At 44.4% G+C, this 16,804-nt stretch overlaps 1 protein-coding gene across 1 annotated transcript in view; it reads right to left on the bottom strand.

Moving 5' to 3' along the window:
• Positions 1-8,881, bottom strand: part of LOC130372757 (alpha-2-macroglobulin-like) — a 48,831-nt gene extending 39,950 nt beyond the window's left edge. Inside the window, exons 1-7 of the mRNA XM_056578918.1 lie at positions 8,710-8,881; positions 7,948-8,043; positions 6,778-6,839; positions 6,507-6,562; positions 6,143-6,245; positions 5,610-5,645; positions 5,441-5,492 (exon numbers count right to left, since the gene is read on the bottom strand). Coding sequence (XP_056434893.1) covers positions 5,441-5,492; positions 5,610-5,645; positions 6,143-6,245; positions 6,507-6,562; positions 6,778-6,839; positions 7,948-8,043; positions 8,710-8,881 — 577 coding nt within the window. The remainder of the gene's footprint in view (positions 1-5,440; positions 5,493-5,609; positions 5,646-6,142; positions 6,246-6,506; positions 6,563-6,777; positions 6,840-7,947; positions 8,044-8,709) is intronic.
• Positions 8,882-16,804: the final 7,923 nt, after the last annotated feature.

The raw sequence follows: 16,804 nt of genomic DNA on the forward strand, positions 1-16,804 counted from the left end.
GTTTCGACGCTGAAAAAGGCTTTTGACCGGGTTGGCTGGCCTTTTCTGTACAGGGTGCTTGAGATGCCAGGCTTCAATGCTAATTTTTACATTTGCATATAATCCCTTTATAATAATCAGCCAGAATTAAGATCAATGGCCATTTGATTTACAGCTTAAAAGGTTGCATCAGCGATCTGGGCCGAAACATAAATGATCACATTCATCTGATCTTTCCTCACGATCAGACAGCTGCGCGCCCCATAAGCAGGCCGTCAAAAAATGCGTCTCTGTAAGCAGCCTATGCTCCGAGATCATAAACAAAAACAAATGGTACTACCAACCACTCAAAACCAAAATAAATAGTATTCCAATCAATCACCAACAAGGGGTGGGTGTTTTGGGATTTTGCGCTGCGTTCATGATAGTTTTTACTGGATGCACGAAACATGGAAGGGAGGGGCGAGCTGGCTCTGTTTGTTTGGGATCTCGCTTCAAACAGTTTGCTGATACAACCTTTAAAATGTTTAAAGGGACCCGCTGGGGATGCTGCTTGAGCTCCAACAGTGGCGGTTCTACATGGAGGCCTACGGGGGGCCCATGCCTCTGTAGAAATGTCCCTGCCCCCCCCCCCCCCCTGTGCTGACTAAATAAAAAAATATGAAATTATTATGATTTTACATGCAAGGCCCAAAAGCGGAACTAATCCACCTTAGATCCCAGTGTTTCCCCACCGGCCCCTCCTTCTCCTCACCCGCTCATCAGACAAATTCTCCTCACCTGTTGCGCTCAGCTTCTTCTGATCACTAATCAACCCAACATATAGACTCTCCTCTCAGTTCACTCAGTGCCGGATTGTCCTATGTACTAGTCTCCAGCGTTTTCCGGTCTGATTCCCCGGTATCGACCATGCCTGTCCCCGAGCTGCCTGCTCTGTCTCTGTCCCGTTGATCGACCCTGCCTTCCGCCCCCGACAACAGATTATCGACCCTGCCTGTCCCCGACCTGCCTGCCCTGTCTCTGTCCCAGTGATTGACCCTGCCTTCCGCCCCTGACAACGAATTCTGCCTGCGCCCTGCCTGTCTTCTGTCTGCTCGGTTCCATCACCTGTCGGTAGTGATGGCAGTGTGACACTGAAGCTTCGATACGTGCTTCAAACCAACTCCCAAGAAGCACTGCTTCGAAGCTTGCTTCAGAGCAAAAAAAACCACGTGACATGTGACGTCCGAAGCAGCAACTGGTTCGTTGCCTGAATGAATCACTTGACTGGTCCGCGGCTCGGTGGAGAAGCTTTGAGCAAAAAAAAAGAAACCGACTCAATCCATAACCCTGCGTTCACACCAAAAGATGCAAAAAGTTGACGCGCGTCGTGATCCCATTCAAAGTGAATGTAGAGACGCGTTGCTGCTTTGCTGCCGCAGCATTTGCTGCCGAGAAAACGGGCAGCAAAACTTGATTTGCGGCGCGTCAAAATCTGATTTGCGGCGTGGCATGCCCGTGCCCGCTGTCGGGCACGGGCGAAGGGCGCGTTCACGTATTTTGCGGCGCGTCAAATGCTGCTCGAGTTGAAATATTTCAACTTTTGACGCGCCGCAAACCTTTGACGTGCCGCAAAACTTGATTTGACGCGCCGCAAAACTCAGGCGTCAACGCGTTCGGGCAGCAAATGCATCTTTTGGTGTGAACGCAGGGTAAGGCAGCCTACCTCAATACAAATCTTTGAGTGTCTAACCCCATCCCACATAATCACCCCCTAGAGTTACTCAAGCACACCTAACCAACCTTGTCCGAAGCCAGCTGGTCACCGCCTAATTATTTAGGCGGTAATGAAAAAAAAAACACAATCGATGCTATAATCGTTTACGGGAGTTGTGCATAGTACGGTATGTATGTAATAGATCAACGTAAGGTATCGATTAGAGTAGACTAGGGGATAACACACTGACTGTGGAGTGGAGGACCCGGGTTCAAATCCCATTCCTGGGGGGAACGTTTTTATATGCTGTTTCAATTATATCCTAGCCTACATCAGTTAGCCTATCTGGACAGAAGGCTAGGTATATCCCTTTAAGAACAATTTAGACATCTGTATTTAGATCAATCTTTATTCGTGAAAAGATCATGCTATTAAGTATTTGGGTTTGTGTGTTTGTGCGTCAAATCGTTTTCAAAGCAGGGATACGTTGAATCCACTGCAGCCTCGAACTTCGCCAGCAGAGGTCACTGTCACTGAAGCTTCGAGTAATGAACCCATTTTCGAAACACTGGCTCAACTGGTTCGATGCTTCATAAAAGCTTCATTTGCCCATCACTACCTGTCGGCTCCCACGGCATGTCCTCCAAGGACACTCCGTGTCTACCCACAAAGCAAGTTTACCCCACTGTGATATCTTCGAACTATCCATGAGGAATGTGTTAAATAAAAGTCAATACCGATTGTCTGCCTGCCTACGTGTGCTACATTTGGGTCCTCTCCCGACCCGTTACAGCAACGTTGTACACTGTTAAAATAGAGCGGCGCAACCAAACATTGGTGCTGCTGCTCAGTGAATGAGAGCTCAGCAACTACTCTTGGAGAAAGGAGCTACAATTTCTAAGCAGTAAGCAAAACTATGTAATCTCGTAAGTGACTTGTTCTTGCAAATGACTGTTACTGTACTTCCTCGCATTGATAATGAAATTAAGTATGTAAATGTCTGGTCTCGGTATATTTAGAAATTTAATCATATCTAAGCAAACTCATCGAAGCAGAAACGAGTATCCAAATGTCAGTATCCTTGATAGGTTTAGGCTACACAATTTTGTGATGTGAACCTCGTAACTTAATCTGTTTTGGCATTTGCATTGCGATGACAAATACACATGAGCAAAGTTGTATGTTAAGTAGGGAGGGATGGTTAGGCAACGAAATGTAATGCATGCCCCTATGTTTTTTTCATCATCATGAAACGAGGAAGGGACATTGCATCCTTTTTTGCCCCGGTAAACAAAAAAGGGAGAGAAACAGTAATGAGAGAAACAAGTCAAGGTATTGAGAGAGCTGAGAAGCAGGAAGGGGGAGAGCCAGAGGAGTCAGGGGAGGTGTGGGATAGGGCAGGTGATGAAAGTGAGGGCTCTGACACAGAGAGGAAAATTCCGGAGTGAGGAGCAAGAACACACACAGAGACAGCGAGAGAAACAGCCAGAGGGACAGCAAGTGGATTGCGTTGAATTAATTTTATGCCGAAGTTGTTGTACTTATTTTATCGCTAGTGTCCCTGATTCCCAATTTACAGCTTGGGATAAACTGATATCTTGGTTTATTTGGGCTGAATAAAGGATTCAAGACACTCCAATTAGGGAATGAGGTTGTCAAATATAATACATAAACTTCCTGGAGACAGTAAACTTTTAATTTGGCCTTCTAAAACTTTCCATTTTGGATCTGGAGAAACTGATTTATTTTAGTTTAACTTGGAAAACAAGGATATTTTGAAGTTCTTACAATTGAGAATTTGACACAGAATTTATGACACAGAAATTAAAAAAGGAATAACCGTAGATGGTAATGAAGAAATTGGAGTGCTGACAGGTTAATATAAACAAACACCCTCAAATTGTTTCTAAACTGTACAGGGGGTACAAAAAAGAAATGAGAGAAGTACACTATACGTAAAAACAAAGTAGGAATTAGAATTGAACACTGTACTATCAGTGAGTGATTGGCATACTGAAAACCCAAAGCACTTCGACTAGCTCCAACAGATGGAGGGAATTGGGGTGGGAAAAGGTATCCGTTTTTTCATTACACCTGAACAATAAACAATTGGATAGACAGCAGCACTGTTGGAGACAATGTGGATACTTAAACAGCAATTACTCACATATATTCTGGACAGGTGTAAAAGTTCAAACATTTTGGATTAGTGTTATTCAGATTCTGGAGGAGTTATTAAAGATATAAGATTCCCAGTGAACCCCAGATATGCACCTTGGTTTGAACCTGGGCTGTATAATTGGAAAATAAGACAACTCTTTTTAAAATCTTTATAATTGCAGGTAAAAAGGCCATCACAAGGATCTGGTTGAAACTTGACCCTCCTGGACCGGGTCATCGGACGGACATTGTAGTATAAATCAGAGGTGGGGGTAAGTCACTCATGTGCAAGTCACAAGCAAGTCTCAAGTCATAACCTTCAAGTCTCAAGCAAGTCCCAAGTCACTGTGGTGAGAATCAAGCAAGTCACAAGTCAAGTCATTGCTCAGGTCAAGCAAGTCACAAGTCAAGTCATTGCTCAGGTCAAGCAAGTCACAAGTCAAGTCATACAAAAATCTGATGATCTAACCCAGTTTCCACATTTAAAAATCGGTAAAGAGAGTGGTTCATAAGTTGAGTTTTATTTCAACATTAACAATAACAATGTCTTAACATTAACAATAACTCAAAATATTCAAAACATTCCAAAACCATTATGTGAATAGTTTGAAAATGTTTTTATGATCATTATCTCCAACCTATGAACAGAATCAAATAGAACCTCTAGGTGGCTGTATACGAGAACAGTTCAAGTCAATCACTCAATCTCCCTACATGTTGTAGAATATTATTTGCAACACATGGCATCAGACATGAAAAAAAAAGAATATTTCAAAAGTGATATCACATACACATACTGTAGGAAGGGGAAATAGCCTGAAAGCTGGTAGCAATCTTGCTGCCTCACAACATACATCGACTTACAATGCATTGTATTTGCAAAAAAAAATATTTGACAGTACTTTGTCACTGAGTTGTGAATGATGGGGTCACATTATCACCCCACCATGGCTGAACACACGTTCAACAGGTGCACTTGGTGCAGGAATTGCCATAACTCTTACCTCCACCTTGAACAAAGAGGGGAGGGTGCGCCTGTTCATGGCCCAAAACTGAAGGCAGCTCTGTCCATCACAAATGTCCAGGTAGTAGTTCAACTGAATTTGGGGACTGGAACTTGAACCCTCTTAATTTTTTTGCGGTATGCTGAGAACAGCCCAGGCTGACGCTCTGGCTCTGACGGTGTAATTCTACTTGAAAATGACTTGAAATCCTTATCATAACCCACTTACAGCCACTGAGTTAGAAGTAGCCTACTGACGGGCAGGGCTCGAAAAACTCCAGCCAATGATTTTCAGAACCACGAGTGGCATTGGACAGTTAGTACGTCAATCAAACGGTCGTACTGCACTCCCCCGCGAGTGACCCCTTCGTGCACGTGCACGTACTCAAAGTTGACTGACCTTTTATTTTTACTCAAGTAAAAATAAAAGGATGATTCAAAGTATATTTTTCACTATGGCAAATATTTTTGAAAACTCCCTCAAATGACCTAACCCATCATTTAAATATATAAAATAACATGTAGAAATATAAATAGTGATCATGCAAATTGCGAGATGACTATTTTGAATTATCATTTAAAAAAATAAAAAGTTTATTTACCTTTTGGACAGAGCAAGATGTTGTGTGTCTTAGTCTGCTCCGTTCCCTCAGCCTAAAAAAAATAATGATACAAGAAAACATTTCATATATATGTATTATATATAGGCTACAGACACACACTCAAAATGATTGTCAGATTACAAAACCATTTGGGTGGTGTAATCATCACCTTCACGATGAGAGAACGCGTGACCAGTGGTGTAGTCTACGTGATACGCAGGTATGCGCCGTATACCCACTCGGAACGCACCAGGATTTGCGTATACCCACTTAAAAATGTGCACGGATACGTATCAATCGTCTTGTGACAGATCTTTCACTTCTGTGTTTATTTTTCGGAAATATCGGTTGGGTATAACTGCAATAAAATACTTTAAGCAGGGGAAGTTATCTCCTACATTCACCATTCATAAAATTCCCGCTGCGCGCTCGCGCTCTGCCCTGTCTCTGTTACGAAGCGCGAAGCTGCCCCTGCATCTCTGCACGTTAGTTGGCGGGCCGAGCCCCTCCTTCTCGCGTGTGTGTGCGTGCGTGGGCGTGCGTGTGTGTGTGTGTGTCCAGTCCTCCCATATTAATGTGTAAACCGGCATCAAGACATGAAAAAATGGCCTGATATCGCCACATTTGACATGCTGCAACCCCTTGGCAGGCATGACATGCATTGCCAGAAATTAACAGCATTTACTCAAAACTGTAACTGACCACTGCCAAGGTCTGCTGAGAACACAGCAAGGTGCTGGACACCAACTTCTCCCATCCCCTCTTTCGCAGAAGAAGTGCCACTTGGACCTCTGACACAGTGCACCTAAAAAATGAACAGCAATATGCAAAGATGAGCAGGCATCAACTGGTACAGTGTCCATTTCACTCAAACCCTTAAGTGTATGACACTCAAAATGATGTAGACAGGGGAAAAAGTGTTAAGTGATGACTATCTGTACCGACAAAGATTTTCAGACTGTACCTGCAGTATAATTGTAATTCATTGATAAATATGTCCCTTACGAAACTACATCATTTCTAAACATTCATTCATCCCAAAATAAACAGCTAAATTCAAACTAACCTCATGCGCTGGACTGTCTGGTGTGGGACTGGATGACTCTGCTCTCCATTCGGTGTCTGTTGAAGAGAACACAGGACATGAATGCACAGTGCCTTACAAGACCCTAGTATGTACCAGGCATTGTTTCTTCAAGCAGGGGACTAGTTCACTACATTTTCCTGTGCCCTCGTTCAATAAAACGATGCCAGGTGTACATGGTGATGCTTTGTGTTGTGACCTACTTCTTTCCTTAGCCATTGTAAAACAATGGGACAGCCGTATTCAACCTTACCTCACAAGCAGAGCTGCCTGATGTCATATTGCAGGACTGGACTTCTGGTCTTTCTCTGGTCTCTGTAGAATACACGAAAGAATATGGAGAAGGCCAGGGAGGGTGGGGTTGTGCATCACTCTGGAAGCAACCACACTGTCGCTGGTTCACATTCTTTATAGACACAATATGTTTATACGGCCACCATAACTAATGTAAAAACCATCTCAGTAAACATGGCCATATGTGGCAAAATTTTTCTCAATCGTCTATTGCACACCATTGACAACTAGATAAAACATTTAGTCAAACAGTCACTGACCTTCAATACAGACTGTGGATGGCATGATTTGTGCTTGGAAACGGTCTTTGATAGACTCTTGGGCAGCAGTGCTTGTAACAGTAGGGGGAATCTACAAAACATTCAGATAAGCTTGCTGTCATCATCTGGGAGAGAGACACGATTGACTAAAAACCAGATTGAAGACCACCAAGATGTGACTTCTCACCAAGCAGTGACTTCTGTTTTTTGGTTATGATTGTTGGCACTAACAAGCGATAGGTATTGTGTAATCTCTGTGGCATCATGAAACTGACACAGTTTAACACAAAGAGATTTCATTTTTATCAAGATGTCAAACTATAGGCTATATTTTTAAACCTTGACACCAATTCATAGGGGGAAAAAATCAAAATGACCCACCTCTTTACGCCAGGGCCATTCTTTCCCACCATAGTCATAAGTGATTTCAGTTCCTGCCATAATTTCCTTCAGTGCAAAAAGGCAGAGATGTGGCTTCCCATCTGCTTCGATCAACTTCATTCTGCAATTTGGTGCCTTGTGCTCATCGTTTACCAGTCGTCCAAATGACCCATCTTCAAGTGCTCCATCAATGCTGCAAATGTACAAACATCATGCACTAATCAGACGTTTATAGTGACATAGTGAATTGTACATCAATTTGTAAGCAACTACAGTACACTAATGCCAACATCCAATACTAGTATAGATGTTTGATGCACAGTTGATGCAAGTTAATGTACAACATGAGATCTTTACTTCAGAAATCCTGACTTCTCACTATAGTAATCTAAACATACAGTATTAGTCATTCTGAACCTACCACCATGTCTTCTGCTTCCATGTGAAGTCAAACATGAAGATCGAACATGCATTGTGGTACAGTTTACGTCTATGTTCAGCTTCGGCTGCATCAATGAGCTCCCCTCTATACTCGGCCACAAAGTCTCCTTGATTGAAAACAGCTAAAGTGAAGATACCACGACCTGCAGACACAACCTTATTAGAGTAACAGGGGTAGCAGACTATCCATTGGATACAAATCAGCACTGCAAATAATCACATAAAACTGAATTATTCCTATAAATTGCTACAATGCAACGTTGTGCTTTTTTTTTTTCAATTCCTCATGTACAATAATGAATACATGTCCAAGTGTAGAATACAGCAACAGACAGGCCCACTATTAACTAAGATATTATTTAAATACTATTAACAACTTTAATTTATATTGATGTTTGTACAATAGTCATAGACTGAAAACCACTGGTCACAATATCAATTCAACATTGAATTCTTGTCTCTTCCTGCAAGGATGTGATTAGTGGCATCCTGCAGGGGAGTTCTCCGTGGCATGATGGAAGTTACTAAGGAAATTAAGAACAAAAATGTAAACTACAACACAACTTCGCTACTTTTCATCTCACTAATTCCATGGATATTCAAACAGTATGCTCAGATACTAAATGACAATGTGTCTGCGTTGGCCGACTAACTTTTTTTAGTTAAGATATTGATGCTGCGCGCCTCCTATTTGCAACGGAATTTTTTTAAGATATAAAAACATTTAATTTAACACACAGGCACTAAAATAAATATTTGGAAACGAAAAATGTTAGCCGAACATGTTGAGCGGGTCTACAGGATCGCACTCTGCACAACCCAGTCGGTGAAAAAGTGAACGGTCTCGGTCCCGTAGGCATACGCCTCCGTAGTCAATGCTTTCCAAGCATCGATGGTGATGGCAACTTTCTCCGTTAAGGACAGGATCTCACGGGGCGAGGCTGCTGCTTCGCTGTACATCTTCTCCAGCCGCACAGTCATAGTTTGGCGACATGGCACTGTAATCTGCCTCGAGAAATGCGATCAGATCGCGGAAGTCGCGTCGCTGGCATAGGCTACCGTATTTAAAATAGCATGCATATGCATTAGATATATTCTTAATTAAATTTACAGAGCAATCCCTGCAACGTTTTTAGCTTAACTATAGAAGAGACTAGGAGGATGAGTGTGTGTCTGATGGCGGGGGGGGGGCATCACGATGGTGGTGTCACGTTAAAATTGTACCGGGGGCGAAAATTGTACCGGCCTATGTCATCGTTTGTTTACATCCTGACAACCTGCCCGGCAACAGACGACGCGATGCAGAAAACATGTTTCCAAACGACGAAATAACATAATACAGATAGCGGATCGCTATCTGTATTATGATAGACAGCGATAACACTTGTTTTTACTTTATATTTGTATTGTATTTAATTGTTTAATCGAAACAGTAAAAAAAATTGCCCGCAAAACGGGCGATCGCGTCAAATGACAATGTTTTACCCGCGAAACGGGCGATCGCGTCAAATGACGTAGGAGGGTTCTTGAAACATAATACAGATAACGGATCGCTAGAAAACACTTGTTTTTACTTTATATTTGTATTGTATTGAATTGTTTAATCGAATTTAGCTAGTAAACTGAGTGTTTTAAGCAGGTTTCATAGTCTAGAATGCTCAAGAACCTTCCTACGTGATTTGACGCGTCATTTGACGCGATCGCCCGTTTCGCGGGCAATTTTCTTTATTGTTTCGATTAAACAATTAAATACAATACAAATATAAAGTAAAAACAAGTGTTATCGCTATCTATCATAATTCAGATAGCGATCCGCTATCTGTATTATGTTATTTCGTCGTTTGGAAACATGTTTTCTGCATCGCGTCGTCTGTTGCAGGGCAGGTTGTCAGGTTGTCAGGATGTAAACAAACGATGACGTAGGCCGGTACAATTTTCGCCCCCGGTACAATTTTAACGTGACAGTGGCTCTCCATCGTGATGTCGGTCAGCCATCACGATGGACGATGTCGTCCATCGGCACAACCCTAGCGCTGGACATTAAGCTTGCCAAGCAATAACCTCTGGCTATACTTTCCTCACGTGGGAGTTAATGTTGGGCTACTTAATATTTAGTCCATTAGTTTTCTAGATGGGCGCGTCCCTCTACCTCTTCAGAGAAACTGGAACAATTCAGACTTCAAATAAAGTTGAACAACATTGATAGTCACCGTTGTAACCCCCTCTCCCCCTCCCTCAATACCACTGTGCCGTTCGTGGTTTAGGCTAAGCGTTCTACCAAGCTAATGCTAAGCATAAATAGCAACGTTTTAATGTAGTTTGCTAGCGGAATTGACGTTAGTAAAAGTCTGACGCCTCTGATGAAAAGAAGGCAAAAACAAAAGACGTTTTCAGCTAGCTGCTAGCAATCTAGCAGTGCTCTAAAATACAATAGTGTTAGGCTTACCAAACCATTTCCATTGACCATTTCTTACCTGCTCTCCACAACGTGCATTTCCAGAACTCCCAGCAAATGAATCTGGTGATCGCAGACGTAGTAGCTCTCTTCTATCCAGCCAATCAAAATGAGCATGCGCAGTGTTGAGTTAGCGTCTAATTTCGCGCGTTGTGTATAATCTCCCGCGTTTGTGTATAATTTCCCGCGCTTGTGTGTCGCAGCATGCAGGGACCCCGACCACCGATAGGGGCAGTGGCGGACACACAAATATACAAAATATGTCAAGTTTTTGGTACATAAGGACTTTTGAGAAAACCACTTTTTGGGTATTAAAACATGCTGAGAAAACGTTTAAAAGGGTTTATTTTTATGAGGACAGCCAACTGTCCTCATAGACCGGAGGGTCTTCGTAACTCTTTGAAATGTCTTGAAATCTGTCCTTATATACCCCAAAACAAACACACACACACACACACACACACACACACACACACACACACACACACACACACACACACACACACACACACACACACACAGCCTTTGACGCCGAACTTTCCTTATTCGAATATAATTTGAATATCAAAAAATAAATCAAAATTCAAACGAATATTAGGCAGCCCTTAAGATTCGAACCTGTTATGGCAGGCCAAGAGGGAGAGATGTCGGAGAACCCAACGCAGTCTATTCATAATATTGTAATGACCACGGTAGAGGCAGTGAATTAAGTATCGATTAGACAGCGATTTATTAGATGCCTGATAAACCGTCGGAACACGCAGGACCGGTAACCATAGCAACACCGGTAAACAAACCCCGCGAGCCCCAGTATTTCTCTCGTAACTTTTTGTCATTATTAAAGAGAAGCCTGATTCTCAGATATGCGTGTTGGATGGCTAGGGTGTTGGTCTAGGAAGAACTTCAGGCCAAAATCTTGCAAGCGAGCCGCTGGGTGCAGGTGCAACGAGATGGAGCACTTGCTGAGTCATTTCCTGTAGGGCTAGAGCCACAGGTTGAAGCGTATGCGTTCTTTGAGACCCCCTTTGATATATAAGTACAGCTTACTTAAATGTTGTCGACCCAGTCACCTATTGCATCACTTCCTTTAGGGCTTCGGCCTCCTAATTGATCATTGTAGTATAATTTAATGCCCTCTTTCATATATATGATACCTCCACCACTGGGACGTGGCAACAATTCTCCAAATCCATATGGGGAGGGGGGGTGGTTGATGCTTGTGGACAGTAGGGTTGTACACTAGACATAAATAGGAAGCAAACTCAGGAGAAGGAATGACCTCTCATAAATATTTATTTAATAAATTGTTTCAAATAACCCTGCCTCGTTAAATCAATGAGCTTGGTGTTTTGCTTTCAAAAATAGGTTATAGAAGAAGTCTAAACTGCAGAAAATAAAAACATCCAAGCTGCCTTTTAAGGATACCTTGGAATATCTGTCTATTTTTTAACCATCGGACCCTAGTTTACGACAAAAACAACACAATTTACGGCAGCTCCTTTGCCGTGTGGTTTTTAGAGCCATGTAAGGATTAGAGGGGCTGGTCGATAGCAACCACCATAGCAACCATGACGGTCAAGTGACTGGATGCAGCCCCGTTAAGATAAGATAAGATAAGATAGTCCTTTATTAATCCCCCTTGGGAGAAATTCACAGGTGACCAGCAGTACAGTGGGAAAAGAGAAGTGCGAAAAAACAGTATATATACAATACATTTACTAATTGAAAATAAATTATAGTACAAAACTATTTTAATAAGACTAAGATAAAACAAACATACTATATACATGTAACTCTCCGTTTGTAGATAAATAAATAAAATAATAAATAAGTACGATGAAATATGAGGTATAATATAAAAATAAGTATAAATATAAATATAAATGTGCCAAATGTGCAGGGACCCTGAAGTAATCGAAAAATTTAGTAAATAAATAACAAATAACAAGGTTAACAATAGGTGCAGTCCTTAGGTGTGCGGTTTAGTCCTTAAACAGGTCTGGATAAAGGAGCTGTTGGGGCTTTGGGGACGTTGGGAGCGGGGGGTTGAGGTGTTATAAAGTCTGATAGCTGATGGGATGAAAGAGCCCCCCAAGCGCTTTGAGGCACGTGGCTGAGAGAGTCTGTGGCTGAATGTGCTCCTGAGTTGCCTCAGCTCGGCGTAGAGAGGGTGAGAGGGATTGTCCATGATCGCCTGCAGCTTCCCCCTCATCCTCCTCTCTTTCACAGCCTCCACACAGTCCAGCTTCATCCCCACCACAGAGCTCGCCTTCCTCACCAGCTTATTCAGCTTGCTGGCACCACCGCTCCCGATGCCTCCTCCCCAGCACACTACAGCAAAGAAGGTGGCACTGGCTACCACAGACTGGTAGAACATCTGTAGTAGCCTAGTGCACACCTTGAAAGACCTGAGCCTCCTCAGGAAGAACAGCCTACTCTGTCCCTTCCTGTAGAGGGCCTCAGTGTTGTCTGACCAATCTAATTTATTGTTCAGGTGCACCCCAAGGAACTTGTAGGTGTCCACCATCTCCACCTCCTCCCCGTTTATGTAAACAGGTATTGGGGTGCTCTTTCTGCGCCGGAAGTCCACCACCAGCTCCTTGGTTTTCCCGGTGTTGAGCTGAAGGTGGTTCCCGTCACACCATCCCACAAAGTTCTCAACTAGTTCCCTATACTCTTCCTCCCTATTGTCTGTGATGCATCCAACAATGGAGGAGTCGTCAGAGAACTTCTGCAGATGGCATGCTCGGGAGTCTTAGCAGAAATCCGAGGTGTAGAGGGAGAACAAAAACGGTGAAAGTACAGTTCCTTGGGGTGTGCCGGTGTTGCTGGTCACCACGTCTGACAAGCAGTGTCGCAGCCTGACATACTGCGGCCTGTCCGTGAGGTAGTTTGAAATCCATGCCACCATGTCAGGATCCACCTTCATCACATGGAGCTTCTCCACCAGCCGGACTGGCTGGACGGTGTCGAAAGCACTGGAGAAGTCGAAGAACATGATCCTAACCATGCTCTGCGGCCTCTCCAAGTGCGTGTAAGCTCTGTGAAGCAGGCAGATGATGGCGTCCTCCACGCCGATGTCGGTCTGGTACGCAAACTGCAGTGGGTCCAGGCAGTCATGCACCAAGGGCCTGAGGTGCTCCAGGACCATCCTCTCGAAGATTTTCATGACGTGTGACGTTAGAGCCACAGGTCTGAAGTCTTTTGGAGCGCTGGGTCGTCCCTTCTTCGGGACAGGGACTAGGCAGGATGTCTTCCAGAGTGTTGGCACCTTTTTCAACCTCAGGGAGAGGCCGAAAAGATGCGTGAACACTCCTGCCAGCTGCTCTGCACAAATCTTGAGCACCCTCGGGCTGATGTCGTCCGGTCCTCTGGCCTTGTATGTCCTGATCCTGGTGAGCTGCCGTCTCACGCAGCTGGTGTTGATGATGGGGTTTGTTGTTGCTGGGGTCACTGGGATAGTTGGGGGTGTGATGAGGGGATGACTGATCCCTGGGCTTGACATTGGTCCAGCCACCTTAGAAGTGAGGAAAGGGAGAGAGAGAGAGGGTGGTGCTGGGAGGGGAGGTGCAAAAGCTGCCATCCCCGGGTCTTGTGGTATAGCAGAGAGATGAGTAGTGCAGGAGGGGGAGGGGGGTGTTGGTCTGGCCCCAGTTGGTGAGTCAAATCTGTTAAAAAACAGGTTTAGCTCGTCGGCCCGTTCCTTTGTCCCTTCCTGTGATCCTCCAGCATTTTTCATGCCAGTGATGGTTCTCAACCCCGCCCACACCTCTCGGGGGTTGTTCTTCTGCAGCTTCCCCTCTATTCTGTTCTTGTAGCAGTCTTTAGCCCTCCTCAGTTCCCTCCTCAGCTCTCTCTGTATTTCCCTCTGTGTGTCCTTATTGTCTCCTGCCATGAAGGCTCTCCTCTTCCGGTTCAACAGGACTTTGATGTCCCTGTTGATCCAGGGTTTGCTGTTGGGGAAGCAGCGAACCTTCTTGGTGGGGACAACACTCCTCACAGAACTTTATATAGTCTGTGACGCATTGAGTGAGACCATCAATATCGTCGCCGTAGTCTTCCTGAAACATCTCCCAGTCTGTTGTCCTGTAGCACTCCATCAGGGCCTCCTCAGCCTCCACAGACCACTGCTGTACAGTCCTGGTGGTGATTGGCTGTCTCCTCACAAGAGGTTTGTATATAGGAGACAGTTGTATCAAGCAGTGGTCTGATTTGCCCAGGGGGGGGAGAGCTGTTGCACTGTATGCCTCCTTAACATTGGCATACAGTAAGTCCAATGTCTTGTCCCCTCTGGTGCTGCAGGTCACATACTGAGTGAAGTCAGTCAGTGTCTTTGAGATGTTAACATGGTTGAAGTCTCCATTCACTATAATGAGAGCGTTGGGATGCCGAGTTTGCAGGTCTGCGACGGTGGAGTGAATGACGTCACAAGCCCGCCCCGCAACAGCTGATGCTGGAGTGTAAACAACAACAATAATGACAGCCGAGAACTCACGGGGCAGATAGTAAGGTCTCAGTCCCACAGCCAACAGCTCAACATCAGGCGAGCACGTGACTTCCTTCGTAGTAACATGTCCAGGGTTGCACCATTTGGAGTTAACAAAAACGGCCAGTCCACCACCCGACTTCTTACCGCTCTGTTTGTCTCTGTCCGCCCGAACTAGCGTGAAGCCGGCTAGTTCCACAGAGCAATCCGGTATCTTCCCGTTCAGCCATGTCTCCGTCAGGCACAACACACTGCATTCCCGGTATTCGCGCTGTCCGGTAATGAGGGCTGATAGTTCATCCGTCTTGTTGGGCAGTGAGCGTACATTCCCCATGACGACCGAGGGAAGACGGGGCTTGTATCTCCACCTCCTCTCCGACTTCTTGTTCCTCACCATGGCTCCTGCTCTGGTCCCACGCCGCCTTAACTTCAACTCCCTCGGGATCCCCTTCGGGCACACCACTGGTCGATCCCGGTGCTGGAGGAGCTCGTCTCGGGAATAGACGTTGGCCCTGTGTTGTTGTTGTTTGGTGGTCGCGGTGGTCGCGGTGATCGTCACATTGTTGCATATTGTTGTTGTTGCACAACCGTTTAAGAGCCCTATTGATTTATAATTTATCTCAAGAATTAAACCTAAGTATTAACAAAGCCTAGAGTTGAAGTTCTAAGAAGTATATCTAGATAACAATTTTTAAATAAAAAGGAAATAGGAAAAGGGGGTCGGGAGCTGCTGTATCGGGCTGCCACTCGCTGCGGCGCCATGGTAACCGTTGAAAAAAATAGAATACCACCCTACACACTGAGGAGAATAATGATATTTAAATTATTATGAGCATGAAGTCTTTATTTGCATGGGTTTGCATTTCGTTCTGTGTAGCATGGAAAAATCGGAGAAACACTCCCATTCAGAATGCATTGGTTTACATTTCGTTCTTTGGAGCACAGTTATTTTTATTTATTTATTTATTTTCAGTTTTTGTGGAGGTGCTTCAAAGATGCTAATTTTTCTGCAATAATCCAAAATCCAATGGAAAAAAAAAACGTTGGCTTTTTGTCAAGGGAAACCAAGGTCGACGCTCACTTCCGGGTTGGCCAACATACGTCATCCCTCCACCACTCGATACTGTAAAAACACATGTTCAAGTTGAATGATAATGCATGAATCTATTCTTTATTCTGCCATAGTATTTATTTAAGGGGGGGCAGACAATTATTTTGGCCATGGTGGATCCAGATCTGTTCCGGAGCATTTCTGCACCTCGGGCAACAGCGCAGGGTTGCCAGGTCCTGCCTGCAAAAAACGTCCTGCCCACATACCGTTCAAAATCCACCCAAAATGTCCTAGAAGCAGCCCAAGTTGTTGTTTTAGCAGCGAAATGCATTGTGTGTGTGCGTGCGTGCGTGCGTGCGTGCGTGCGTGCGTGCGTGCGTGCGTGCGTGCGTGCGTGCGTGTGTGTACGTGTGCTTAAAACGCTATTTTATGTTGAAATACGACGTAATCCAGTGTTCACGAAAACGTACACTGTCAACGTATGCTTTTGGCGACTGGGTTGGCTCTCAGATAAACGTGTTTCTAACAAGATGATATTGTAGCGTCACAGGCTTTGGGAGGAAGGGGCGGGCCTTCTGAGAGGGGGTTCCGGGGGTTTCCTTCCGGGCGGGAGTTTTGGTTGTTGTAGTTTTCCGGTGGAGCTGTGCCTGCCTGTCCGATTGTGGAATCCAATAAACCTGCTATCAAGCTTACTTCGCTCAATACCTCGCCTGTGGTTATTACAATATCATTAAAAGTTACATAAAGTAACGGTTTAATAACACAAACGCAGGAAACACGTGAGCTGCTAGTTTAGCGAAAGCAGCGTCCCTAGCAACCTGACGTCGTTGAAACATGCGAGCGAGCCGATTAAATCTTCCTAATAACTATAAAACTAAAGATCAGACACAATCACTGACCGAAGATTATGCA

The sequence above is a fragment of the Gadus chalcogrammus genome, chromosome 19, assembly GCF_026213295.1.
Source record: "Gadus chalcogrammus isolate NIFS_2021 chromosome 19, NIFS_Gcha_1.0, whole genome shotgun sequence".
In the NCBI taxonomy this organism is placed as follows: domain Eukaryota; kingdom Metazoa; phylum Chordata; class Actinopteri; order Gadiformes; family Gadidae; genus Gadus; species Gadus chalcogrammus.